This window comes from Myotis daubentonii, chromosome 1 (assembly GCF_963259705.1).
Source record: "Myotis daubentonii chromosome 1, mMyoDau2.1, whole genome shotgun sequence".
Lineage (NCBI taxonomy): Eukaryota > Metazoa > Chordata > Mammalia > Chiroptera > Vespertilionidae > Myotis > Myotis daubentonii.
This window is the reverse complement of record NC_081840.1, coordinates 201,092,250-201,118,787: the sequence shown is the minus strand read 5'-3', so window position 1 is coordinate 201,118,787 and position 26,538 is coordinate 201,092,250. Positions and strand designations below refer to the sequence as shown.

Sequence of the window (26,538 nt, the reverse complement as noted above, 5' to 3'; positions counted from 1 at the left end):
TTTTTTTAAAGGAAAGTTGGTGGGACATGTTTATTCCCACTCAGAAGTCAGGTCTTACCAGGACTAATTACTCTTGGAGCCACACAAGCCATTGCTCATCTCAAATGTTTGATCTTCTGTGTAAGGATTATGCGTCTAGAACTCAGACCTTTAATAGGTACAAAGTGTGTTGGAAATCCAATGATTCAGATAAGAAAAAAAAAGATATTTCAATTGAACATGGTAATTGCTGAAGCAATTGGAATGTATTTGGCTGCCACTTGCTCAAACAAAGTCCTTTCTTTTTAAGGTACCGAAGTAGATTAAAGCTGATCCGTGCTAAGGAGGAAGACAGTGGCCATTACACTATTGTAGTTCAAAATGAAGACGACATGAAGAGCTACACTTTTGAACTCTTAACTCAAGGTATGTTGAGGGCAGTCTGAAGATATTGCTTGTGAGGAGAGCCAGGTACTTTTCTCCCAGGTCCGGGAGGGAAACGCTCATTTAGGGGAGAAGCAGGGGCTGTAGATGTCACATGTCAGGATAGCTTTGTTGGACTTAAGCATTCAGTAATTCTGGGAGGGTTCAGACTGCTCTGGAACAGTCTCACTGGAAATTCCTAAGCTCCAGCCGCTTCCTTACCACCAGCTTCTCAATCTGGCACCTACAGTTTTGGGAAGAGTGAAATGATACTTTTTGGCCTAGATGACCTTAGATTGTTCCAAAGCATTTGGGCATTTTTACTTAGCTTCCCTGTCGACATGGTCCAGTGGCCCTTAACAGTAAGGAGTGCCTGAGTCCTTTTATATTCAGGTTTAGCACCTGTTCATTGAGCTCCTACCATGTGCCAGGTACTGTCGTAGGTGGGCTCATTTTACCCTCACAGTAAAGCTATGGCACAAGCAGTAGCATATTTATTTTTAAATTGTTTGCTCATAGGTTTAAAAAAATCTTTAAAACCTAATAATATTCTGCTGATGTACTTTGGTAAATGCTGCTTTAGATTCCACTTGAGCTGAATCCGTTGGTTGAATCCCAAGCTATATTAATTTTAAGAGCCTCTTTGCCTTTCAAGCCAAATAACCACAGGGGCTTTTTGCTTTCTTCACTCTTAGATTTAAAACACTATGGGGCACAAATCCCCAAACACAGAAACTATGAAAGTGCTCTTAACCAAGTGGGTCTTTGCAAACGGGAGTATTATCATGCACACAACCTCCTCTCGGGTGGTTTCCTGATTTGTAGGTTTGGATGCCCCATGAGCAAGTTCTGAGCTCATATTCCATGTGGTAGTTTCCAGAAGTTTGGGGTCAGGAATCATCCAACTCTGATTTCTTTCCACTGCTTGCAGTTCCTGCATCTATTCTGGACTTGGTTGATGACCACCATGGCTCCACGGGGGGACAGACCGTGAGATGCACAGCTGCAGGGACACCTCTTCCTGAAATTGAGTGGATGATTTGCAAGGATATTAAGAAGTATGGAGACCAGATGTTCCTTTTTCATTTGTGGGCTGAATGTTTCTTCCTTGATGCAAAGGACCTCAAGTGCATTTTATTTCTTTTGTATTTGAGATTCTTATTTGGCCCAAGTCTCATAAACTACAAGATAGGATTCTAAATGTGGTCCTTGTGTGTACATGCACATGTGTGCGCGCGTGTGCACCTATGTGTTCATGACTATGTGAGAGACAGTCTATGGCTTTCATCACATTCTCCAAGAATCTCTCATTTAAAAAGAAAACTAATTTAAAGAGCTCCTGTTACAAGAGGATTTTAGCTACCCCGAGCCACATTTTCACCTCACGTTTCTTATATGGTGAACTTTATTTGGCAACTAGACTGGCATGTGATCATAAATGAAAATACTGCCCATGTCACTGCTCACTACCTCATTTGCTTACCTGTTATTTGATGGGATTTAACTCACCAGTTCTTCCTTCACCAGCCTTCTCCAATGGGCACACAAACAACATGTTCACACTTCCACCTATGGTGACTGGCTGTGTGTAGAAGCCTCTATTGCTTCTCCTAAAGGCTGAGACCTACCCACTTCTAAGAGCAAAGGGACCAGATTGGGATCTTGACAGGAGCTATAATCTAGGTCCCAAAACTCAGCCAGGTGATACTCCAACCCTATGACACCTTGGAGGCTCTTCACAGCGTAGATAGAGAGAAGGAATGGCTCTGGGCCTTTTTGATGGGGTAGGAAATTGGGATAGTTAAACATTCTTGAAGTAAAAAACTGTTGTGTTGCTCCTGTTCAAGGCTTGGGATTGGTAGTTATGTTTGATTGTATTTGTCTCTATGTTTGTGTCCTTTCTCCCCCAGATGTAATAATGAGACTTCATGGGCGATTTTGGCCAACAACATCTCAAACATCATCACGGAGGTCTACCGCCAGGACAGGAGTAGGGTGGAGGGCCGGGTGACGTTCGCCAAAGTGGAGGAGACCATTGCGGTTCGATGTCTGGCTAAGAATCTCCTTGGTGTTGAGAACCGAGAGCTGAAGCTGGTGGCTCCCAGTGAGTTGCTCGTCAGTGGGGACAAGTCTAAGTCATCAACCAAGTCCTTTCTTCCTGAGGTGGAACTTTGAGTTCAAGATGGGGTCCCCAGGCAGAAAGTCAGTTCTGATCGCTCATGCAGGGCCTTCTCCTGGCATCTGTAGGGAGTCCTTTCTTCCAAAATTGCACCCTGCAGAGGCCCCTTGCTTGTCTAACAGTGTAGCTCCCCAGTCTGTCTAGCCTGAGTGTGGGAATGGAGGGGGCAAGAAGGTTGCTCTGCCCTGTGCTCCTTACAACAATTGAGACAGGTTGAATTCCTCAAGAAAAAAAATTAACGAAGCCAAAAGCAATATAAACAAAATGCAACCTTTCAAAACAAACAGAACCTAAGTTTATGAACTTAATTCAAGCTCATTTGTCAGTCCTTAGATTCCAGTCCACATTCTGTCCAGGTTAATGTTGAAGCACCTTTAGAGAAAGTATTGCATTCCCCTGATTGAATTTTGCCCCTTTTTTTTCTAAGGGAAGAGTTGGAGTTGTGTCCTATTGCCCATCCTGAAAAGAGGTGGCAGCCCTCATGCTTCTCCCCAGAGTCAGGGATTCTGTCCCAGTCACAGCTGCACCGCCTTTCTGCCGTCCTGTGTGCTCGTGCACATTTCCCATCATGCCTCTCCCTTTCTTTTCTAGCTCTGCGTTCCGAACTCACGGTGGCAGCCGCAGTCCTGGTGCTATTGGTGATTGTGATCATCTCACTGATTGTCCTGGTTGTCATTTGGAAACAGGTAGATATTTTTCTCAAAGAACTGAAAATCTTTGAAGTCAGTAAGAATAATGAGAAGAGCAACCTACTTTAGCACTTGGCACAGAGAAGGAGCTCAGTAGTTGTGTGTTGAGTTACTGTTTCCAGCCACTTTGCTGATGTAGTTAAGCTTTGGTGCATTCGGACTTTGGTAATTCAGCAGTTACCTGTCCTGGTCGTTTATAGAAACCAAGGTATGAAATTCGCTGGAGGGTCATTGAATCAATCAGCCCTGATGGACACGAATATATTTATGTGGACCCGATGCAGCTGCCTTATGACTCGAGATGGGAGTTTCCAAGAGACGGACTAGTGCTGGGTAAGCTCCCACCGGGGTGATCTCCCAAGTCTCCCTTTTGATGTGTCCATAGCTTTGCTCTTTACAGGCCCATGAGGAATGAGGGATATGAGCTGTGCTTAATAACAGTGAGGCAATAGAAACTGGCCTTCAGAAATACTTTTTGTCTTAAAAATGAGTTGCTTTTTAAAAAAATCTCATTTTATAGCAAATTATGGTTAAAGGACATTTAAAAATATATATATTTTTATTGATTTCAGAGAGGAAGGGAGAGGGGGAGAGAGATAGAAACACCAATGATGAGACAGAATCATTGAGTGGCTGCCTCCTGCATTCCCCCTACTGGGGATTGAGCCCACAACCCAAGCATGTGCCCTTGACGTGAATGAAACCTGTGCCGATGCTCTATCCATTGAGCCAAACTGTCTAGGGTTAAAGAACATTTTATAAAATAAATGAATATGAGGAAATCTGCCAAAGATACCCATCAAAATGCTTTTTCTTTAGAAATGACACAAATTGCAAACTAGATGAGTTTCTGTGACTAAAAAGGAACAGATGAAAAATGAATGAGAATCATCACAAAATATATTTTGATCCATTACATTCTGAGGATGTATTAGATATTTCCTTAGAATATATATTTAGAGTATAGAATATAAAACTATGGGTACATTTTAAAGGAAAACATGTAAGAATAATCAAGCTAATTTATCACAGGCTTTTCAAATATTTTAATCTTGGGCTGAGACTAAATACAGTTAAGCTTTGGTGCATTCGGACTTTGGCAATTCACCAGTTACCCATCCTTTTTTCTAATTCACAATTTTGTGCTCTCACCCGGGAGGGTTGCACCCTCCCCTCTCCCATCTGTGTTTTTCTTTCCCTTGCAAATGTTTTACTAATTTCCTTCCCTGTGGGTCTAAATACATGAAGCTCTAGTCCAGGGGATTAAAAAAAAATTGCATTCTGAATAAATGAATACAGGACAAAGAAATGAAAGTTAGACCTAGAGATGTGTCATCAGGAATATTCCAATGTACTTTGGAGGATGTCAAAGGTAGTTTTAATTATCCACTTGTCTGATCTCAAAATACAGCAAGGTTAGGTATTCTTAGAGAATTATTCAACTTGAAATCAAACGAGACATCCTAGCTCAGTGATGGCGAACCTATGACACGTGTGTCAGAGGTGACACGTGAACTCATTCTTTTTGGTTGATCTTTCTTTGTTAAATGGCATTTAAATATATAAAATAAATATCAAAAATATAAATCTTTGTTTTACCATGGTTGCAAATATCAAAAAATTTCTATATGTGACATGGCACCAGAGTTAAGTTAGGGTTTTTCAAAATGCTGGCACGCTGAGCTCAAAAGGTTCGCCATCACTGTCCTAGCTACTCCCAATCCAAGCACTTTGCCTGGGAACTAAGCTTTTTAAACTTATATTTCCCCTTGTTTTATAAAAAGGGACAAGGAGCTGAGGGAATTTAAAGAGTCATAACACAATAGAAGCCAACACCACTAATGCGCCAAGGGACACTTCTGCATCTCTCTGCTCCTGTGGGTCCCCATGCTGCTGGTGCGCAGTGCTCTCTGGAGGTCTCCAGCAGCGCAGACCCGCGGTCACAGGCAGTGTCGGTTGCTGGTGTCCTTCCAGAGCTGAGTCTTAACCAGGCTTGGCTCTATGTGCGGAGACCACCCGCTCTGGGAAGCATCCCTTTTAGACTGTGAGCTCTTTAAGAGTGGGGGCCACAGCTTCCATTTCTTTTTGTGTCTCCCAACGTGCAGCAAGGTGTTGGGCTCCCATGCAGGTTTACCTGTGCGGTTCCTGGTCCTCCTGACAAACAGGCAGCCAGGGGGACAGCCTATAGTTCACTTCGCCACTCACAGCAGTCAGGGGCATCTTTAATACTGAAGTATTTCCAGTGGGTAAGGACTTACTGATGCAAAAAAGATGCCTCGGTTTGCATGTGGAAAATAGAAGGGCAGAGAACCCAGGGGTTTGGGTAGGAGCCACAGAAAACAAGTGCAATGGAGCCCACGGTCTCGCTCAGCACAGGAGCTGGTAGACAGAGTGCTCCCACCGGGGAGGGCTGCAGCCTCCTTTCTCCCGTCTGTGTTTTCCTTTCCCTTGCAAATGTTACTTGACAAAAGCAATTATACTAATTTCCTTCCCTGTGGGCTGAATTCTGGCCTTGACATGATGACTTGGAGGAATCATTATGCTTCCTCCGTGCAGGGAAACACCACCCAGCTGTGCACCCACGGGCGCTGGCTGTGGTAAATAAAGCTGATGAGCCGCCTGACGTCTGCGTGTTAATGGTTCTGGTTGCCCACAGGTCGTATACTGGGATCTGGTGCGTTTGGGAAGGTGGTTGAAGGAACTGCCTACGGATTAAGCCGGTCCCAACCGGTCATGAAAGTAGCAGTGAAGATGCTCAAACGTAAGTGTCCCTTCCTGGGGGTTGTTTTGAACATGGAGATATTAAATGATCTGCTCCAAATCACAGAACGAGTAAATGCCAAATTTAGGACTGGATCTTGGTTCTTTGGACTCTAGGCTTTATGTGTATTTAGACTCTTTTGTCAATTAGATTTATGTACATTGTTTTTGTTGTCTGTGTGTTGGAAAATCAAGAGTTGTTACTTTCAATGACTTCTTTTTACCCTAAAGCAGGGGTAGGGGATGTCTGGCTCGGCTCTGTGGCCGTATAAGGCCCGCAAAATCATTTGGTCTGGCCCTGCCAGGGCATTAGGGCTGAGTTAATTAAATGTTTGATCAAATATAGCAGGCTAATTTTTAAAAAATATATTTTATTGATTTTTTACAGAGAGGAAGGGACAGGGATAGAGAGTCAGAAATATCGATGAGAGAGAAACATCGATCAGCTGCCTCCTGCACCCCCCCCACTGGGGATGTGCCCTCAACTAAGGTACATGTCCTTGACTGGAATCAAACCTGGGACCTTTCAGTCCGCAGGCCGACGTTCTATCCACTGAGCCAAACCGGTTAGGGCATAGCAGGCTGATTTTTAAGTTGATAATTTTGCATGGCCCGCAAATGATGTTTATAAATATCCAAATATCCATTTTCTGTCCTTGGCAGAAAATGGTTCCCCACTCCTGCCCTCAAGCCTGGGGATCTGGTATTAGAATCTAGACCAAGGCACTCTCTCTTTCTCTTTTAGACTCTTGGTCAACAAAGTAATATCCAAGCACAGGATGAGCCACATTTTTGGCTTTTTCAGGGAAGTAGGTGGCTCAGAACTGATAAGTGATGTTTTTCTTCAACAGCCACAGCCAGATCCAGTGAAAAACAAGCTCTCATGTCTGAACTAAAGATAATGACCCACCTGGGGCCGCATTTAAACATTGTCAACCTGCTGGGCGCCTGTACCAAGTCAGGTAGGCTTCCTGGCCTGGGCGGGCGGGTTTTCATAGAACACCTCTGACTGTGAAAGCTATGGAACCCAGCTTTCTAAGCCCACACTCTGTATCTCCAACCATGCCAGCGAATATCAATCTCTTGAATGGAGTGGAGTGGGTTCCACTGAATCGATGAAAGCTCATTGTTTTTGAGCAGCATCTCTTGCCAGTGCAAACATAGCCATTCACGGCTTTTCTGTTCTTCATTTTCATACCCATCTCCTAACCATTTTTGGTCCCCACAGGCCCCATTTACATCATCACTGAATACTGCTTCTATGGGGATTTGGTCAACTACTTGCATAAGAATAGGGACAGCTTCCTGAGCCACCACCCAGAGAAGCCAAAGAAAGAGCTGGACATCTTTGGATTAAATCCTACTGATGAAAGCACACGGAGGTGAGTTGCTGTGAATCATTGTTTTAGGAGCCTCACCAATGGAGAGAACCCATGTCCTGACCAACTCCATGTCTGCAGGCTCTGTGCCCGGAGGTAGCAAGACTTAGAGCCCATCACCCGTGACACAGTGCCGATAGATACAGGATATCTGCAGGTGTTTTGGATCAGGATGTCATATGGGGAGCCTTGCTGATAGGTTTGAATGAAAGCAAGGAGTTGGAATTGTTCTGGGAGCCATTATCCTGTTTGTATGTGGTCCACTGAACACCTATCAAAGGCAGCACTGGCCAGGGATGCCTCAGAGCTCGCATTTTGAGAGACACTGAGGATTTCAAAGCATAAGATACTGGTCCTTGCTGAACCTGGGCCTATAAATTAAACCAATGACAGTGATCCCCACTGCAGAAACCCACAAGTGGCTATAAAGATCTCTGTAGGTAGGAAGTTTTGTAACATCAGGAAGTACAATGAGTTCACTTCATATTAAATTACTCGATGGACACCAAATTGGTGCTAAATTTATTGAGTAGTGGGATTGTCTGCACAAGCCACATGGTCACATGGCATAGCCGGTGGTAGGCAAACTGCGGCTCGCGAGCCACATGCGGCTCTTTGGCCCCTCGAGTGTGGCTCTTCTTAAGCCTTAGGAGTACCCTAATTAAGTTAATAACAATGTACCTACCTATATAATGTAAGTTTAAAAAATTTGGCTCTCAAAAGAAATTTCAATTGTTGTACTGTTGATATTTGGCTCTGTTGACTAATGAGTTTGCCAACCACTGGCATAGGCTTATGACCTGTGGAGTGGAAAACAGAATAAAGACAGGCACACCTGAGTTGAGATGGTTTGTGTATTTGTGTGATTATTGATTAATGCTCCCGTCCCCGCCTAGACTACCCCACGTGGAGGGTGCAGATGGGTTTGCTTTTACCCTCCCCTGCTGCTCCCATGCCCACCACTCTGCCTTGCAGACTGTAGGCACCTGCACATCGATGACTGAATGTTGAATGTTCCACTCTCGAGGGCCTCTGGATAAGGTTTTTTTTCTGTTTTGACAGTTATGTTGTTTTATCTTTTGAAAACAATGGTGACTACATGGACATGAAGCAAGCTGACACCACACAGTACGTCCCCATGCTGGAAAGGAAAGAGGTTTCTAAATACTCGGACATCCAGAGATCGCTGTATGACCGCCCGGCCTCATACAAGAAGAAGTCTGTGTTAGGTAAAAGTGTCTGTGCTGGCTCTTTGGCGTTGTGCTCTTCCAGGGGTTCAATGTGACATTTAAACTACTCGGAAGAAGGTGAGCAGGCCTGGTAAGTAGAGCTGCCAGGCCACATGGTCCTTAAATGTAGGTCTGCACAGCCCAGCCTGTACATTGAAAAGAAGAAAAAGAATAGACAGACCTAATGTAATGAATTTTCTAGACTTTAAATATAATCATTTAAAGACTGTTTATTCTGATATAATGATCTTTCTTGGTGTTAACATGTCTCTCTCTCTCTCTCTCTCTCTCTCTCTATCTATCTCTCTTTTAACATAAGTATGGTGATATTGAACTTTTTTTTTTCAATGCCCTTACTTGGCAAAATTAAAAGCTAGCAATCTTATATTGATTTCTAATATTATTTTAAAAATTTAATTATATAAGTCTCTGATAACCATGGGTTCAATAGCTCTTGCTTTTAGCTTTGCTAATATCCCATTTGTGATAGAAACTGGAAAGTGGACAGTTTGAGGTTATATTTTTCTGACAAGGGCATTGGGTATTTCTGCTGAATGTTTGAAGGAAGATCTGCCTGTTTCAAAACAGATGGGCACGTGGCAGGGTTGAATTGATTTATAAACTCCAGGGAGCCTAGCCATGCCCAGACCAGATGGACCACCTCACATCTGCTGGGGTGGCCCCTCCAGGGTTCCAGTCTAATCACAGGCAGAGGAGGCTACGAGATGGGCCTGATGTTGACTTGTCCTGTGATCTTGTATTATCGAGTCTGAGCCCTCCCATTGGTCAATGCAAAAAAACAACAACATTGAGCTGCTATGGAAATTGTTTTGAAAACCACTAACATGCTCTGAATGCTTTCAGAGTTCTTAAGTGAAAGGTACAATCCATTACAACAAGATGTGCTCATTTTGCAAAGCTCACTCAGTACACAATGATATTTTCCATTGCTGCAGTTCCAAGTTCCATTCATTCCCCCATTGCCAAATGGGTAAACTTCCAAGCCCTTTTTAAAGATGAGCCAGTGAGGGCTGTCGGAATCATCGCTTCCTCTCCACTCCTGCATTGTTAAAAATAGTTTACATTGCTTCCCAGGCTGGACCTGGCTCCGGATGTCAGGGGAACCTGATTCATGCTCAGCCCGGGCCCTGTTGGCAGGCAGGCCGCTGCTTCCTGGCCTGCCCCTAGCTGGCTGGAAAAGTGTGAATGGCTGCAGCTACTCTTCACTGCCTGAACATTTTCAGAGAGAACTGAGAGCTGTTGGCCTAGATTGCCTCCTTCCTCGAAAACCCTGGGACCGGTCCAGATGGGACTAACCAGGGAAAGTGGACAAGTTACAAAGGGAATTAAATGCAAAGTCACTGGCACTGATCTTTAAGATTGCTACCTCTAGCCTGACTGGTTGGCTATATTCACCAAATAAACCAAGTACTATGAAGGTGGCTTTAAAAAGGAAAAAAAAAAAAAGCAATTCCTAGAAGATATTTTTCAAAAGGCCCACATGTGTATTCATTATGGAAGATTTTAGTGTGTGTGTTTGTTTTATTGGTGGCTGAGGTGATTTGCTGAGGTTATAAAAAGTTTGGGAGGCAAACAACAAAATATGTGTGAGAACCTATTAGATTGGTTCTCTTATGGAGATATATATCTCAGATATAATATTTTTAACCAGATATGTGTTGCTGTTGATATATTTGTTTTTAAAGATAGAGCCTTGGCATAGTATTTAATTTTTTGTTTTAAATCTACAGTTATATCATTTTAGTCATTAGCCTTAAATATGTAACATATATTTTAATCATGTCTGACTATATTCATATCTTTAGTCTAGTCCTGTTAGTCAAGTTCCTAACAGATCTTCACTTCCATCGAAAAGCTCATTCCTAAATTCCAAAGTATTTTGTCTAGAATTTGCATAATTTAGATACCCACCTGTAAGGTCTAGAAACTCTATAAGAAAATCCTTTTATGAGAATATAAAGGACAGCATAGGCAATATAGTCAATAATATTGTAATAACTGCGTATGGTGTCAGATGGGTACTGGAAATATCAGGGGGATCACTTTGTAAAGTACATGATTGTCTAACCACTATGCTGTACAGCTGAAATTAATACAAAATAATATTAAATATAAACTGTGATTGAAATTTAAAAAAGAAAACAGAAGAAAAAGAAAATCATTTTACATGTTCTTTGGACAAGCCCGTGGGAGCAGCAGAGGGTGAAGTTTCGTGCCAGCACCAACACTCTCCATTCCTTTTCTGCAGACTCAGAAGTCAAAAACCTCCTTTCGGATGATAACGCGGAAGGCCTGACTTTGTTGGATTTGTTGAGCTTCACCTATCAAGTTGCTCGAGGAATGGAGTTTTTGGCTTCAAAGAATGTAAGTGTGTTCACAGGACAGGGCCTTTTTGGACCCAGGCCGCAGATCTGAGTGAGGTGCGCGGGGAAGATAGGTCTTGGAGAGGCCAGTAGCAATGGCTGCTGCTCTCCTCTCTTCCCCAGAGCAGAGTGGGGAGCCCGACATCACCAGGTGTCTGCTTTCCTCCAGCGCTTTCTTGCTCTTGGGAGCGGTTGGGATGGGAGCCTGGAGGCGAGCTCTTTATGCCAGAACAGCCTCTCCGAGGTGCACCAGGCAGCTCCGCGCCACCCTGACACGGCCAGTCTTGCAGGGGTGATGCTGTCTAGGGGCAGATGGGTTGACACCGACACCATTTCTTCTCTTTCTGTGCAGTGTGTCCACCGGGACCTGGCTGCTCGCAACGTCCTCCTGGCACAAGGGAAAATCGTGAAGATCTGCGACTTTGGCCTGGCCAGAGACATCATGCATGACTCGAACTACGTATCGAAAGGCAGCGTAAGTGCTCTCCCCATCGCCCCATTTGGCATGCTCACCCTCCCTCACTTGCATCTCTGAAATCAGGTGTTGCTTCCGGCCATTTGGGTGCCCATAATGTCAACATGGAGCCTACAAGTCCCATGAAGGGGCTCAGAGTTTGTATGAAAAGCACAGGCCCTGCAGCCGACGCCCTGGGTGTGAGCCCCCACTGCAGCACTTACTGGCATTTGGGGCAAGTTATTTGACTGTTCTGTGCCTCACTTTCCCTGTCTGTAGCAGGGAAGTGACAATAATACCTATCTCCTGGGTTGCTGAGGGGGATTGAATCAGTGAATTCATGTAAAATGCTTAGGACAGTGCCTGGCACATATAAGCACCCAGTAAGTGTTAGTTATTAATGTGTACATTGTGCACACTTGTGTCCTTGCATGCAGTTCTAAGGAGAGCATCTCGATCTTTTCTCAAATGGCATTTATGACTCCTAAACTGTTAAAACCATTTGGGGTGATATATCTTAGAGGCACAGTTTCCCTAAAGAGAGTCATTCTATCTAACACTTGAACCTTTCTGCCCATCCCCTGCACCTCTAAGTGGATGGAGTAGCTGGGGACAGGTCTGCCACCTGTAGGTACAAATCCAAATCACCCCACCGCACTGGTTGTGAGGCTGCTCACGGGGCTGCTGCATCCACCGGGAGGACACAGCTCTGTCCAGGCTCTGCGTGTTATGTGCGCTCTGTGATCGTGACCTGTAGCTTCAGGCCCCTTGACAGAAACCAGTGGACTTTGGTGGAGTCAAGGTCTGTTCAAGAAGGTTCTGAGTCTGTTATCTCCCCAGAGATTTTAGGGGGCTGAAGGATGCTAGTGTGGCTACTGATACATCTGCCTAGTTCGGTATTTATACAGAAGGTTGGACAACCTCACAAAAGAGGCTGCAAAATTATCATTATGTCAGACTCTTTGTAGTGTTTCTTCAAGTTCAAAAATGTACCTGGCTCTCAGATCCCTGGGTCTGTTCTTAATTTTGTTCCTAGGAACACTTGAAAATAGGGGACAGGTCCGTTCAGGGCTCACACTTTTGGTGTAAAAATTCAGGATTAAATATTTTTGGATGTTATTCTTTGGAAAGACATAAGAGGCCAAACTGACCTTCCATCATTCGTCAAATTTTTATTGAGCACCCACCAGGTGCCAGGGACTCTTCTGAGTGCCAGGAGTACAGCAGCGAATCGCACACTAGAGGACGCTCATGTGGGCCAATGTTATTAGTGCAAGTTATTCTAAGCCCAATAGAAAGAGAACCCTTTCCTATCTCTGCTGCTGTAGATATCGGTGCATACGCTGGGTTTAATATCCTTCCTCTTCCCTGCAGACCTTCCTCCCTGTGAAGTGGATGGCTCCTGAGAGCATCTTCGACAACCTCTACACCACGCTGAGCGACGTCTGGTCTTACGGCATTCTGCTCTGGGAGATCTTTTCCCTGGGTATGTGCCTGACATCTCTATTTGTTTGGGCTGTTCTAGAACAACACTGGAAGGGAAACGCTGTGTTTCTCCAGGCTCTGGGATGTCATCACTGTTAAGACACCTGGTGTGAGTCAAGCACACTGCAGCCGATTTAGATGGCACATTGTGCATGTGTGACGTCTGGTGTGTGCCCATGCACGATGAGATGGTGGTCTTGGGAAGCTGTGCCCTCACCCCTGGCCTTTCCCCCTCTTTTTTGGGCTACGGCAGAGTGACTTTCTCCCAGTGGAAATGCTCCTGATGACACCCACTCATCAGCTGCTTTTTCACTTTGGGCTTTGGGTTAAGTGGGTTCACCAGTTGAGAGTTGTCACTCCCTCACATCATGGTGCTGGATGCTCAGGTGGAAGGTGGTGTGGCTCCCCTTCCTGGTCATCACTGTGGAGGAGAGAAACCTAGTTGCTTGGTCAGTCAGTCAGTCACCACCTGCTGAACAACACTGGTGCCCCCGCTGCCAGGTGAGGGCTCTGAGAGAGGGGTGATTCACCACCTTGACCTCCAGACAGTTCATCCAGGGAGCCAAGACTCATACACTTAGTGATGAACTGTTGGGTCCTGATTTAAAATCCTACGGGAAGTCCTGAGAAAGGAGCAAGGAGCCCTAGAGTGGTTTTGGAAGGCTTTAGAGAGGAGACTAAACTTGACCTGGCCTTGGCCATAAACATGTGAATTTACTGTTACTCTGCTATGATAGCACTGGCCCCCTTTTTCTTAGTTCTCCCTCCTTGGATGCGATGCCACTGTGGATCATCCCAGTGTGCGTAGTCTGTTAAAAGCAGAGAATTATCTCAGTATTTCAAGGCCCAATTTTGACATTTGCTTTCATTTTTTTGAACATTTCTGGTGAAAATGACTCACTGTGGCCTTCATGATTCTTTTGCTTTTCTATTTTGCTTTGTATGTATAGATCCAGTAGTCAGAACCATTGAAAAGCACTTTTGAGCTTTTTTTAAGAGACACAGAATTTTTGCCTAGGGATTCTGGACTTGACCAACCTAGAAGTCTTGCTAAAATTTAAGATTTGGGCAGGGAGATAACACTTCATTTTCTTGGTAGAACCAGCACTTAACGGGAATCCCCAAATGTTTTCTAAAGCTGCTGTATCATCCCAACTGTTTCAAAAACATACCACACACTTGTTAATTCTGGTTGCTTTCTTTTTTGGCTTTCAGGTGGCACACCCTACCCTGGCATGATGGTGGATTCTACTTTCTACAATAAGATCAAGAGTGGGTACCGGATGGCCAAGCCTGACCACGCCACCAGTGAAATGTGAGCCTCTCTCCATCCCGTGGGCCTTGTGTTCATGCTCAGTGGGCCTGTGTGTGTGTGTGTGTGTGTGTGTGTGTGTGTGTGTGGTGGGGGCGGGGAGGGGTACCTGCTGCTCCTCCCTATGCTCATGATGTGTTCTGTGCTCCTCCAGCTACGAGATCATGGTGAAGTGCTGGAACAGTGAGCCGGAGAAGAGACCCTCCTTTTACCACCTGAGAGAGATTGTGGAGAACCTGCTGCCTGGACAGTATAAAAAGGTTTGTCTGTGGGACACCACGGATGCACCCAGAGGGCACTATGCTAAGTGAAATAAGTAAGACAGAGAAAGATAAATGGTGTATGTTTCACTTGTATGTGAAATTAAACAACAACAAAATAAACAAACAAAAACAGAAGTAAACTCATAGATTCAGAAAACATTTTGATGGTTGCCAGTTGAAGGACTGGGTGGAAAAGGGGAAGGGATTAAGGTGTGCAAATTACCAGATATAAAAACAGTCACAGGAATGGAGAGTACAGGATAGGGAATATTGTAATAACTAGATATGGTGTCACATGGGTGCTAGCTGTATTGGGTTGATCACTTTATAAGTTATATAAATGTCTAATCACTATGTTGCATACCTGAAGCTCATGTAACATTGTATGTCAGCTGTAATTGAAAAAGAAAAAATCATTTAAAAATTGAAAGGTTTGTCTGGGCCCCTTAGGATGGGTGGAAAGGAATGAGCAAAGGGAAAAGACAAACGCTGGTAGTGAGTGAGCGAGCAGCACTGTTCCACACTGTTTTAAAGGAACATTTCAAAGGAGAAAGATTATGTGATCCAGTGGCCAGGGTTTCATGGAGTGCTCCCCAGGACCCTGGTTGCCATGGTGAATGAAAACCCTCCTCTTCCTGCAGGGCTCCCCTTTCATCTTAAGGGTGCAACACCTGTAAGCACTTTACTCTCCAGATGTTTGGGTATCTGAAGCTACTGTGCAGTTAGTCTCAGGGCATCCACAGCCATTGCAGTGCTAATTTGAATGCACTGAAATCCATGCAGAACTGGCTTTTGCCAGCTGACTGGAAGGAGCAACCTCAGCTGTTATCTGTGGCTCCAGCTGGTTTTTGTGTGGAATAGGAAACATTGTTCAAAGGAACAAATGTAATTTCATGGAACCAAGCAGGATATGTTAATGAATGAAACAACTTTCTGCTGAGATGCTGAGAAGGAAACCCAGGCACACATGTAAAATAAACTGGATTTCTTAGATTCAGATTAGTCACCATATCGACTTTCCATACTTTTTTGCTTCTCTTTCTCCTTCTCAAGGAGGGGCAGTGATAGGAGGCTGCATACTGACCTGGAAGTGAAATACTTTTGTCTATTGCTTTATCTCACTGCCCATGGCAAGTCCCCTAAGTGAGGCACTGGGGAACCAGAAGGGAATTCATCATAGGTCAAAGACGCTTCGGTCGGTAAAGATATGTTGGTGGAAATAGACTGGAACTAGTGTTGAAATAAGGATGTTTTTTAGATCTAAGTTCCTAAGTTTTGAGTTAGATTTCTTAAATGATTAGGGATGGCTTCAGGGATGGCGCTCCCTGTGGAAGTCTTTGTCACCTCTTATCAGGACCCATTCAAGCCGTGGAGAGAGTATGGATGTGATGAGGCAGAGTGTCCATGCTAGTCCCAGAGAGGGGGTGTTTGTGGAGACGGACACAGTCACAGCTACTGACTCAGACAAGGGGCTTTCAGACCTGCCAGCAGGAGATTTCTGCCATTGGTGGCCCTTTATTTTCCCTTAAATTTTTTCAATTACAGTTGACATTTTATATTAGTTTCAGGTGTATATCATAGTGGTTAGACATTTATATAATTTATATAATTTATATAATTTATATAATTTATGAGATGATCCCTCCATAAGCCTAGTACCCACCTGGCACGATGCATAGTTATTACATTGACTGTTTCCCCTTTACTGTACTTCACATTCCCAGGACTATTTTGTAACTGCCAACTTGTACTTCACCTTTTGTTCTATCTATGAGCCTGTTTTGCTGGTTCATTTATTTGTTCTTTAGATTCCACATATAAGTGAAATCATATGGCATTTGTCTTTTTTTGTTTGACTTATTTCACTTAACATAATACCCACTAGATTCACCCATGCTGTCACAAATGGAAAGATTTCATTCTCTTTTTTTATAGCCAAATAATCATTATATATATATATCTCACATTTATCCAATTGTAGTGGGGCACTTAGGTTGCTTCCATGTCTTGGCTATTAAAAATAATGCTGATTCCATAGCCCTGAAACTAAGTCTGTGTGAGTGTGTGGGCCCTTTAAGAGGAACCTGGGTTTCTAGCAGCCTTCCATCTCGCCCAGATAACCTGGAATCCCTGCTGATTTTCATGCTGGATGTTATGGGGGCTCCTCTTCCCAGCACTGGTGCTCTAGGCTGAGGAGCCCAGGGTTGGGCTGGGACCCCTTGCTTCTCAGGGGGGCCCTCCAAAGCTGAGATATCCCTCCTGCTTTGTAACCACCACGCATGGGTGTGAGGCCAGCCTGTTTCATATCTGTGCCCTTCCTACACGGCTTCTTCCTTGTATCCTTAGTTATAGGACCTCTTTCCAGCTAGTCTTCAGGTGTTTCTCCAGGTTGATTGTTCTATAATTTAGTTGTAATTTTGACGTGGTCATGAGAGGTGGTGGCCCTTTTTTCATGTCCCTCATCTCTGGGGACAATTGATATCTGACTCTCCTTCAGTTGTCTAAATCCCACATCTGTAAGGTAATTTGGAAACATGGACAGTTAAAACTAATAAATACATATCTGCAGTTTGGTCAGTAACACCCCAGTAAGGATGTGAAATGAATGTTTGCAGAGTTATGAAAAGGTTCACCTGGATTTCCTGAAGAGCGACCATCCTGCTGTGGCGCGCATGCGCGTGGATGCTGACAACGCCTACATTGGCGTCACCTACAAAAACGAGGAGGACAAGCTGAAGGACTGGGAGGGTGGCCTGGACGAGCAGAGGCTGAGTGCTGACAGCGGCTACATCATCCCTCTGCCTGACATCGACCCCATTCCTGAGGAGGAAGACCTGGGCAAGAGGAACAGACACAGGTAGATGTGGGTGTGGCCTCAGCTTCCAGCAGCGCTCCCCCTGCCCCTGTCCCTGCCCCAGCCCCAGCCCCAGCCCCAGCCCCAGCCCCAGCTCCAGCCCCAGCCCCTACCCCTGCCCCAGCCCCTGCCCCAGCCCCAGCCCCAGCCCCAGCCCCTGCCCCAGCCCCAGCCCCTGCCCCTGCCCCTGCCCCTGCCCCAGCACACCTGAAGACAGGAGCTGTTGCCCAGATGATCAGGCTCCCGGTGGTGAATCTGTTTTAGGGGATCAAGGGGTATAGAACCCCCAGTTTTGAAAACACTTCCATTAGATCCTAATATGTGCCCCCTGGGGCTGGGGGAGGTATAGGACAGGGAAGGATGTGCTTCCCCGGTGGAGAATCTTTGACCTAAACCCTCAGGTAATTTGATCAAACTTACACAGCAACTGAGATTATTGAGATGCTATAGGCCTCTTCTGCTGTTTCCTTAATTAGTCACCCAGAAAGGCGAGAGAGGCTAGACTGGGCTATTCGACGCCACATCAGTGCTTTATAACTCTAGCTGCCAGTTGGAATCACCTGGGGAGATTTTTAAAAATACTGATATACAAGCCTCACCCAGACCAAAGACTTAGAATCTCTGGGAGTGGGGCTCAAGTGTGCTCTGGCTGGTTTGTGTTTTCTTTTTTTAATATATTTTATTGATATTGATTTTTTTAAAAAAATATATTTTATTGATTTTTTACAGAGAGGAAGGGAGAGAGATAGAGAGTTAGAAACATCGATGAGAGAGAAACATCGATCAGCTGCCTCCTGCACATCTCCCACCGGGGATGTGCCCGCAACCCAGGTACATGCCCTTGACCGGAATCGAACCCGGGACCCCTCAGTCCGCAGGCCGACGCTCTATCCACTGAGCCAAACCGGTTTCGGCTGATATTGATTTTTTACAGAGAGGAAGGGAGAGGGATAGAGAGTTAGAAACATCGATGAGAGAGAAACATCGATCAGCTGCCTCCTGCACACCCCCTACTGGGGATGTGCCCGCAACCAAGGTACATGGCCTTGACAGGAATCGAACTTGGGACCCTGCAGTCCGCAGGCCGACGCTCTATCCACTGAGCCAAACCGGTCAGGGCTGTGTTTTCTTTTTAACTTTGTATTATGGAAGAGTTCTAAAATGCACAATTCAAACAGTATTGTGAACTCTCAGGTATCCATCACTTCCCTTCAATGTTTACGACCTCATGGCCAGTCTGCATGCCTGGCTGTGTCTATTCCTCCACCTCTGCCCCCTCTGGAGTATTTTGAAGCACATCCTAGACATCATATCATTTCGTCCACAAATATTCCAGTATGGGTTTCTAAATGATAAAGGCTCCATCTCTAAAAATAACTATAATTATTAAAATAACTCTAATATCATTATCTCACCCCCCCCAAATTGACAATAAATTAATATCAAGTTAGTATTCCCATTTCTTTGATCCCCTCACAAATATTATTTTACATTTGGTTTGTTTTATTCAAGACCCAAATAAGAGTCACACAGTGGCTATGTCTCTAGGTTTGTCCTGCCTCTCTTTGCTCCTAGCATGTTATTTGTGAAGAAACCAGAGCCTTTGCCTGTAGAATTCTCACATTCAAAATGTTGCTGATTGCATCCTGTAGTGTATTTTACCATGTGCTTCTGCCTCATATTTCTGTTGTAAACTGGTAGCTCGTCTTGAGACTTGATCTAGCTCAGGTTAGATTTTGAAGTGAGTATGCTTCAGCGAAGGTGCTGTGTACTTCTGTCAGGAGGTGCCTACTGTCCAGATGTGTCCCCTTTTGTGACACTAGCAGCCATTGGTGATCCTCCCCTAGATCCATTACTTTACTACCAATTGATGCAAATGCACAGCCAGGACTAGAACCGTTGGTTTACACAGCCCAGGTGGAATGCCCCAACCACGCTCTCCCTGCACAGCCTCTGAGCAGAGGCAGGAGAAGGTGATGGTGGCCCCTTGTTCAAGGTCCAAGTTGCTATGAGTCTCCTTTTTCCCCCTCTTTCTTCGCAGTATTTGTCCCTTCTTCCTCATTCAGTTGACTACATACAATTACTGAAGCACAGGCATTACTATCTGGGAGGCTTATGATTGTGACCGCTCCCAGCCAGCTGGGGTATGAGGTTTAGATAGCCCTTGTTTATTTGCGTGCACCAGGTAATTTTAAAAGAACGAGTTTTGTTTTGATTTTGTAATGTGTGGTTTAAATGAGATTTGGAGATGGGGCAAAGTGGTCTGTCTGACTTACTGTTCTACTTGTCCTTTGCTCAGGACAAAATGTGTTTACATTCCTTTAGCAAGCAGTGTTTGTCCAAGTTTTGGGGATCTGTGGTAGAACTCTCAGGGGTGGGGGAAGGCTGAGCAGGGGGTCTCGGCACACTCCCAGCTCTGTCATCTATTTGGTTCCTGTGTGTTTGGGGACTCTGAGTAATATTTCTGTTGTAAAAAGGATTCTGCATCTAAATAAAGTTAGAAAGTCACATTGAGATAAATAACATAAGAAAGGTGTCCCCAGAATTTTTCTAGGGGTAGAGGAGGCTAGACTGCAGAACTTGACACATATCCGACAGAGAGAACGATTCTAGTTGCTAGGTAGTGGTCGCATTAGATAATGAGAACGTCTGCTAAGGTGACACATTTGGCCTCCTTTGAGTCACGCAGATTGAGTCCCAAATGACTACACAAGGTCCGATGAGACTCTGGTCCTGACAGTGGGCTGAGCATGGTGTCAGCTCAGGTGGCCATAACACAGTACCACAGACTGGGGGTGAATCAACAGAAATTTCTTTTCTCGCTGTTCTGGAGGCTGGAAGTTTAAGATCAAAGTGTTGACAGGCTTTGTTCCTCCTGAGGCCTCTCACCTTGGATCGCACATGGCCACCTTCTTCTTGTGTCTTTTTCTTCCTTTCTTCCTTTCTTTTTTTATCCTCACCTGAGGATATTTTTTGCCATCGCTTTTCAGAGAGAGTGGAAGGGGAGGGAGAGAGAAAGAGAGAAACATCGATGTGAGAGAGACACATCGACAGGTTATCTCCCACATACACCCTGACCAGGGGCAGGGAGAGAACCCACAACCCAGGTATGTGCTCTTGACCAGGAATTGAACCCGAGACCCTACGGTGCACAAGTCGACGCTCCAAACACTGAGCCACACTGGCCAAGGCTTCTTGTGTCTTTTTCTGGGTGCAAGTACCACTGGTGTTTTTTCCTCTTCTTATAAGAACACTAGTTCTACTGGATTAGGCCTTACTTTCATAACCTTATTTAACTTTAATTACCTCTTTAAAGGTTCTATTTCCCAATACAGTCATATTAAGATTTCAAATTCAACATATGAATTGGAGGGGGGCACACAATTCAGCCGGTAAAAGAGAGGGGATCCCCGAGCTGGGGCGCTCTGCGTGTAGGCAGGCAGAGTCAGCGTGGTGTCCTGAGGAACCTTCTCCTCAGGCTCAGGATGCTTGGCCTCAGGAGAGGAGAGGGCAGGAGGAAGACAGGGCCTTGCTGTAGAGACTTCAGGAATTCTGGTCAGAGACTGTTGGGAGCCAGGTCCTGGGCTGTAAGACGGGCACTGTGGCTCGGGATCCAGGTGTAATCCCAGTCATCAGCTCTAGGACCCACCGTGAAGCCTGGGGAGCAGCAGGGATGGTGTGGTGCTGAGTTTCTGTGGGAGTTCGCTTCTGTGCCCACACTTCTGCCTTCTCTCTGGGAGATGGCCTGTCAGAGAGAGGAGCATGCCAGGCCCAGGAGGGCCAGTTCCAGGGAGACAGACTCTCTGTGGAGCTTGCCCTCAAGGAGGGGGCCAGCAGTCCAAATCACAGCATCCAAGAAAGTGTCATAAATGCACGCCCCAGCTGAGTTGGGTCAATAGCCAAGGGGTGATTCAGGCCCCTAGTCATTGGCAAGGCCCAGGAACACTCTGGCCTGCCAGGGAAGAGGGGATGTCAGGACTAGATGGTTATCAAGTGGACTGGGGTTCCCAGTGAGGTTCAGGACCAGGGTGTAAGTGGGGGTGTGGGGTGGAATATAAACTAGTCACCGAGGCAAAAGCTCACCAGAGGAAAGGGCCCAATCTGTGGGGCTGTGAAGGGAAACTTCAGTCTAGTAGCCCCATTGGTTTTAAGTGCTCGCCAGGCCACAGGGGCCTTGGGGTGCAGGACAGCAAACCGTTCCCCAGAGGTTTCTACTGGGCCAGGCTCGGTTCTCTGCTTGGAAATGATATGGAGAGAGGGGGGGACAGAGGCTGAGGAATCAGGCTGGGCTGACAGGCAGGAAACAGCCAACCGGGCTGAGCCCCTCTGTGGTGTGTGTGAGCCTCCTCCTTCTGGCTGATCAGCCTATAGTGTGGTTTAGATGCTGTGTATATAGCAGTGCTGCTGCCACACAGTGAGGAGAAGAGACCATTCCTGCCTGTCAGCAGGTGGTAATCTGCTTAGAGCTAAAAGACATACATAAACATTTAGCAAACATGGCAGGAGAACCAAAATACTAAGAGTTCAGAGAAGGAAGGACAGACAGGGAATCATGACAGGCTGATTTAGGGAAGATTATTTTCCAAACTTTTGTGAAAAATTTTAAATGTCTAGAAAAATTGAGAGAATATATTTCCCACTTGGATTTAGCAGTTGTCAACATTTTGCCACATTGCTTGCTCTATCTATCTATCTATCTATCTATCTATCTATCTATCTATCTATCTAATAGGTGTTGAGTATTTCACATGCATACATACTCATATTTTTTATTCTTGCAAAATCGTTTAAAACCAAATCGTTTGAAACTCTAGCACACATCCCTTCAGAATAAGGATTCTCTCCTACATAACCACAATCGCATGATTACCCATAAGAAAATTAAACTATTTCCCTATATCATCTAATATCTAGGCCCTATTCAATTCAGGTGAGGGTTTGAATACTAGCAATAATAATAACAGTTAACATTTATCGAGCGCCTATTATGTTCTAGGCACTGGGCTCAGTGCTTTACGGTTATTACCTCATTTAATCACCCTAACAAACAGGAATATTGTCAGGCACCATTGTCATCCCATTTTACAGTTAAGGGAACAAGTTCAGGGGTTAAGTGACTAAGGTGAAGTCCCATAGCTACTAGGTGGTGGTCCATTCCAGACCTGACACTTTCTGCCTCTAGAATGTCCCCTCTATGCCTCTACTCTAGTAAGTAAAGAGCCTTCACCTGGCCTTCAAGAGGAGGGGAAGGAAGGCATTCCAGGCCAGTGGGGCGACATCCTGAGAACACAGTTGGCACATTCAGGAGGTTTCAGGAGAGCAAGGGACTGGTCTGGCTGCAGTTTGCCCCTGATTCCATCCCTCTGCTTCTCCTCCCCCGTGCCTTTTGACCAGGCATTGCTTATTTTCTCTTCCAGGAGGATTGAGTTAGGAAAGTAGACATTGTCTCAGCTTATTAGCAACTTTGATGAAAGGTTTAGCAGAAGAGAAGAAAAGCTGAAGTGTGGAGATGACCTGCGGACCTTGATTTTCCAGGTGGCCCACTGCAGTGTGATGGGTGATGAGTAGCTGTCTGGCTTGGTGGTAGAATCTTGCCCAACTGGGTAGCCCAAGTTTGAATGCTAAGGGTCTTGCAGGAAGAGCTCCTTTGCCTTTGGGGGCCACCCTAGAAACGCTACCATGGTCAGGTTGGGCTGTACGTGGCCGTAACCTTTCCTCTTTTTTCTCCCCAGCTCGCAGACCTCTGAAGAGAGTGCCATTGAGACAGGTTCCAGCAGTTCCACCTTCATCAAGAGAGAGGATGAGACCATTGAGGACATCGACATGATGGATGACATTGGCATAGACTCCTCAGACCTGGTGGAGGACAGCTTCCTTTAACTTGCGGATTCGAGGGGTACCTTCCACTCCCGGAGCCACCGTGGATCCTATTGAGAAAACCACTTTATTGCAATGCAAAGTTTGAGAGGAGGACTTGGATGATGTGTAAAGAGAAGCTCCCAGCCCAGGGCCTCCGGGAGCCCTCTACATGTGAGTGAATGGGATATTTTGAAATGAACTTCTTCAGCATTGCCTCTTGCAATGCTTCAGTAGCATCTCAGCGTGTGAAGTTTGGAGGTAGTTGGACAAGGAAATAATGGACCACACAAGACGAACTTTGTGTTTCAAGGCATTGGTGAGATTCCAACATACACAAGTTTTGTTGCAACAAAACTCCAGCATTGTAATTATGTAAATAACTCTAACCAAGGATGTGTTTAGTTTTGTATTAACTATCTGCTCTGGACCTCTGAAGAGACCGACCACTCAACCCATCCATGTACTTCCTGTTTGAAACCTGGTATCAGCTGCTGTTGAACTTTCTAATGAAGTACATGCAAAACCACTTTTGAACCTTAAAAGGTACTGGTACTATAGCATTTTACTTTTTTTTTTTTTTTTTTTAGCGTTAAAGAGATAAAGGCTAATGATTAACCAACCTTGTTTAATAGATTTGGGTCATTTAGAAGCCCAACATCTCATTTTTATATTGTAATCTATGTTTATAATAATACTACTGTTATCAGTAATGCTAAATGTGTAATATGTAACACGTTTTCCCTACAAAGAAAGCACAATTTTTTAAAGAAATCCTTACTAAGTAGGTTGACAGTTTTTGACATTTATATTAAATAACATATGTTTCTCTATAAAATATGGTAATAGCTTTAGTGGATTAAATTTAGTTGAACATAGAGAACAAAGTAAAAGTAGTGTCTTCCAGGAAGTCAGAGTTTTTACCTATGTACAAAATAGGTCCCCTAACCCATTGTACTAAAAACAATTAACTACCCTCGGAAGTGATGGGATTGGATACAAATAAGCAAAACCTTTGAATCCTAAATATTCTCAATATAAAGGCATAAGCCTATGACTAACATGACTTCTTATGGAAAATACAATCATCAGCAAAAATATGGCATTTGCAGAGATTTTACTCATGCCTGGTGATAACTTTGGTGGATCCCAACATATATGTTTTTAAAATTCTACAGACCCTAAAAGAGGCAGAAGAATATCCTGAATATGAGCCCTTTTTCTTCTTCTCTTACCCCAATGAGAAATAGTTTGAAACTCTGAGCCCATAAAGGCATTGCTTAGTGAAGGCTGTGTGTGCCTTCATCTGGATCTTTGGTTCCCAAACGGAACTGGCAACCAGAATCCCCTGATGGTAAGTCCTCGTCCCAGAGATTCTGAATGACTAAATCTTGGGGGAGCAGAAGCCTGTATTTTTATAAACACCCTGGCTGTTCTGATCAGCCGGGCCTGGAAAAACCAACGTAGGTTACAGGAAACAGCCATGGGAAAAAAATAATTTGAAATTAGGAACTGGGCTGCTGTTGAAATCTTTGGCTTCGGGTCAGTGCCACTTAATGCCACATATCTAGCAATTGCTATCCTTAATTTAACTTTTCAGTCTTTCCTGAGGCTGACCGTGCTAAATCTTGGTTGGCAGGTCTTCTAAAAGTAAAGGCACTGCTGCCCACAGCATGGGGGAGCTGAACTCCCCCTTCCCTCAGCCCCAAAATGCATGTACAAAAACGATGCAGGTTCATGTGCCAAGTCTCTAGAACCAGGCCAATATTTTGGTGAAAAAAAGAAAAGTTTTTCTGATAGTTTGGGGTTAGATGGGAAGACAAATTATCACATCAATCCAAACTGTCAAACTGGTTGGCGTGGGTTCATTGGCATTCTTTGCAATACCGCTTAATCTCTGCCACCATATGAATGAAACATGGGCTGTGATTACTGCAATCACTGTATACGCTCCTGACAGGTGATGCTCTGAAAGAGTAAAAGCGATAACAAGGTACTTGACTACCTACTGGTGTAATCTCAGTGCAAGCTCCAACTTTCTTATCCACCTTTTTCATAGCGTGAAGACTGAGCCAGATTGGCCAATTAAAAAGCAAACCTAACTAGGTCCTGTAGAGCCAATTAGACTTGAAATACATTTGTATTTCTAGAATCACAGCTCAAGCATTCTGTTTATCACTCGCTCTCCCGTGTGTAGCCTTCTTTTGTTGCTACTTTGCATTTTGATGCTCCGTTGAGTCTTGCGTGACATCATCAGGCTGGAGAAGACTTTCAGACCAGCAGGTTCCAGTCCTAACAAATGCTCCCCCCGGAGTTTGTGTGTAATTGCATTTTGTTGTTGTTTTTGTCTTGTAAAAAAACAGTGTTTTCAGTGTATCACAGATTTGTTTCCTTTATGGCCTACTGCAAAGTCCCCAGATGAAAATTTGCCAATCATTCCTGCTTTCTGTTTTTATGAAGACAATCAAAGCTGGCCTGAGAAACAAAATTTGTGACTTTTAAAATGATCTATGATGTCCTTAAAATGTGGTCTGCCAACCTGTAACAAAATGGTCCTATTTTTGTGAAGAGGGACGTAAGCTACAATGATGTTATACATCAATATGTATATATGTATTTCTATATAGACTTGGAGAATACTGCCAAAACATTTATGACAAGCTGTATCACTGCCTTTGTTTATATTTTTTTAACTGTGATATTCCCCACAGGCACATTAACTGTTGCACTTTTGAATGTCCAAAATTTATATTTTAGAAATAATAAAGAGAAAAATACGTAAGTGTTCCCGAAACAGTGGTGTGGTGAATGTGTGAGAAGAACTAACTCGATAGGAAGGGTCTACCGGTGCAAAATGTATTGCAAGTCCCCGTTCATGTTTTTGTTTTTAAACGTGTAAATGAAGATCTTTATATTTCAATAAATGAGATATATATATAATTTAAAGGTATGCTAAGATTCCAATATTTTTGTCTTTAGTTTAATCATATAAATTAAAGCAATCCTAGTCAATTTATTTTCTTAGCAACATTTCAGTAGGACTCTGTATTATGGTTTTGATGAAACCAATAGAAAATTTAAGATGTAAACATTATTTAAGCTAGTCAGCTCTCAGACTCAGCATTTGACTTAAAGATGGTTGGCACTTGCCTAATCTTTGAGCCTATTTGTTTTAAATATATTTTTATTGATTTCAGAGAGGATGGGAGAGAGAAAGAGAGAGATAGAACATCAATGATGAGAGAGAATTATTGATTGGCTGCCTCCTGCACACCCCCTACTAGGGATCAAG

The 26,538-nt window shown here is 44.3% G+C and overlaps 1 protein-coding gene across 5 annotated transcripts in view; it reads left to right on the top strand.

Moving 5' to 3' along the window:
* PDGFRA (platelet derived growth factor receptor alpha) overlaps window positions 1-26,196 on the top strand; it is a 44,855-nt gene extending 18,659 nt beyond the window's left edge. For all 5 annotated transcript variants that reach the window (XM_059671077.1, XM_059671068.1, XM_059671086.1 and 2 more), the window contains exons 8-23: window positions 290-405; window positions 1,334-1,460; window positions 2,313-2,506; window positions 3,173-3,267; window positions 3,471-3,603; window positions 5,927-6,031; window positions 6,882-6,992; window positions 7,259-7,412; window positions 8,472-8,638; window positions 10,908-11,023; window positions 11,375-11,497; window positions 12,851-12,962; window positions 14,177-14,276; window positions 14,428-14,533; window positions 17,152-17,393; window positions 23,123-26,196. In XM_059671077.1, the coding sequence (XP_059527060.1) occupies window positions 290-405; window positions 1,334-1,460; window positions 2,313-2,506; window positions 3,173-3,267; window positions 3,471-3,603; window positions 5,927-6,031; window positions 6,882-6,992; window positions 7,259-7,412; window positions 8,472-8,638; window positions 10,908-11,023; window positions 11,375-11,497; window positions 12,851-12,962; window positions 14,177-14,276; window positions 14,428-14,533; window positions 17,152-17,393; window positions 23,123-23,270 (2,149 nt within the window). In that variant the 3' untranslated portion in view covers window positions 23,271-26,196. The remainder of the gene's footprint in view (window positions 1-289; window positions 406-1,333; window positions 1,461-2,312; window positions 2,507-3,172; window positions 3,268-3,470; window positions 3,604-5,926; window positions 6,032-6,881; window positions 6,993-7,258; window positions 7,413-8,471; window positions 8,639-10,907; window positions 11,024-11,374; window positions 11,498-12,850; window positions 12,963-14,176; window positions 14,277-14,427; window positions 14,534-17,151; window positions 17,394-23,122) is intronic.
* The last annotated feature ends 342 nt before the right edge of the window (window positions 26,197-26,538 follow it).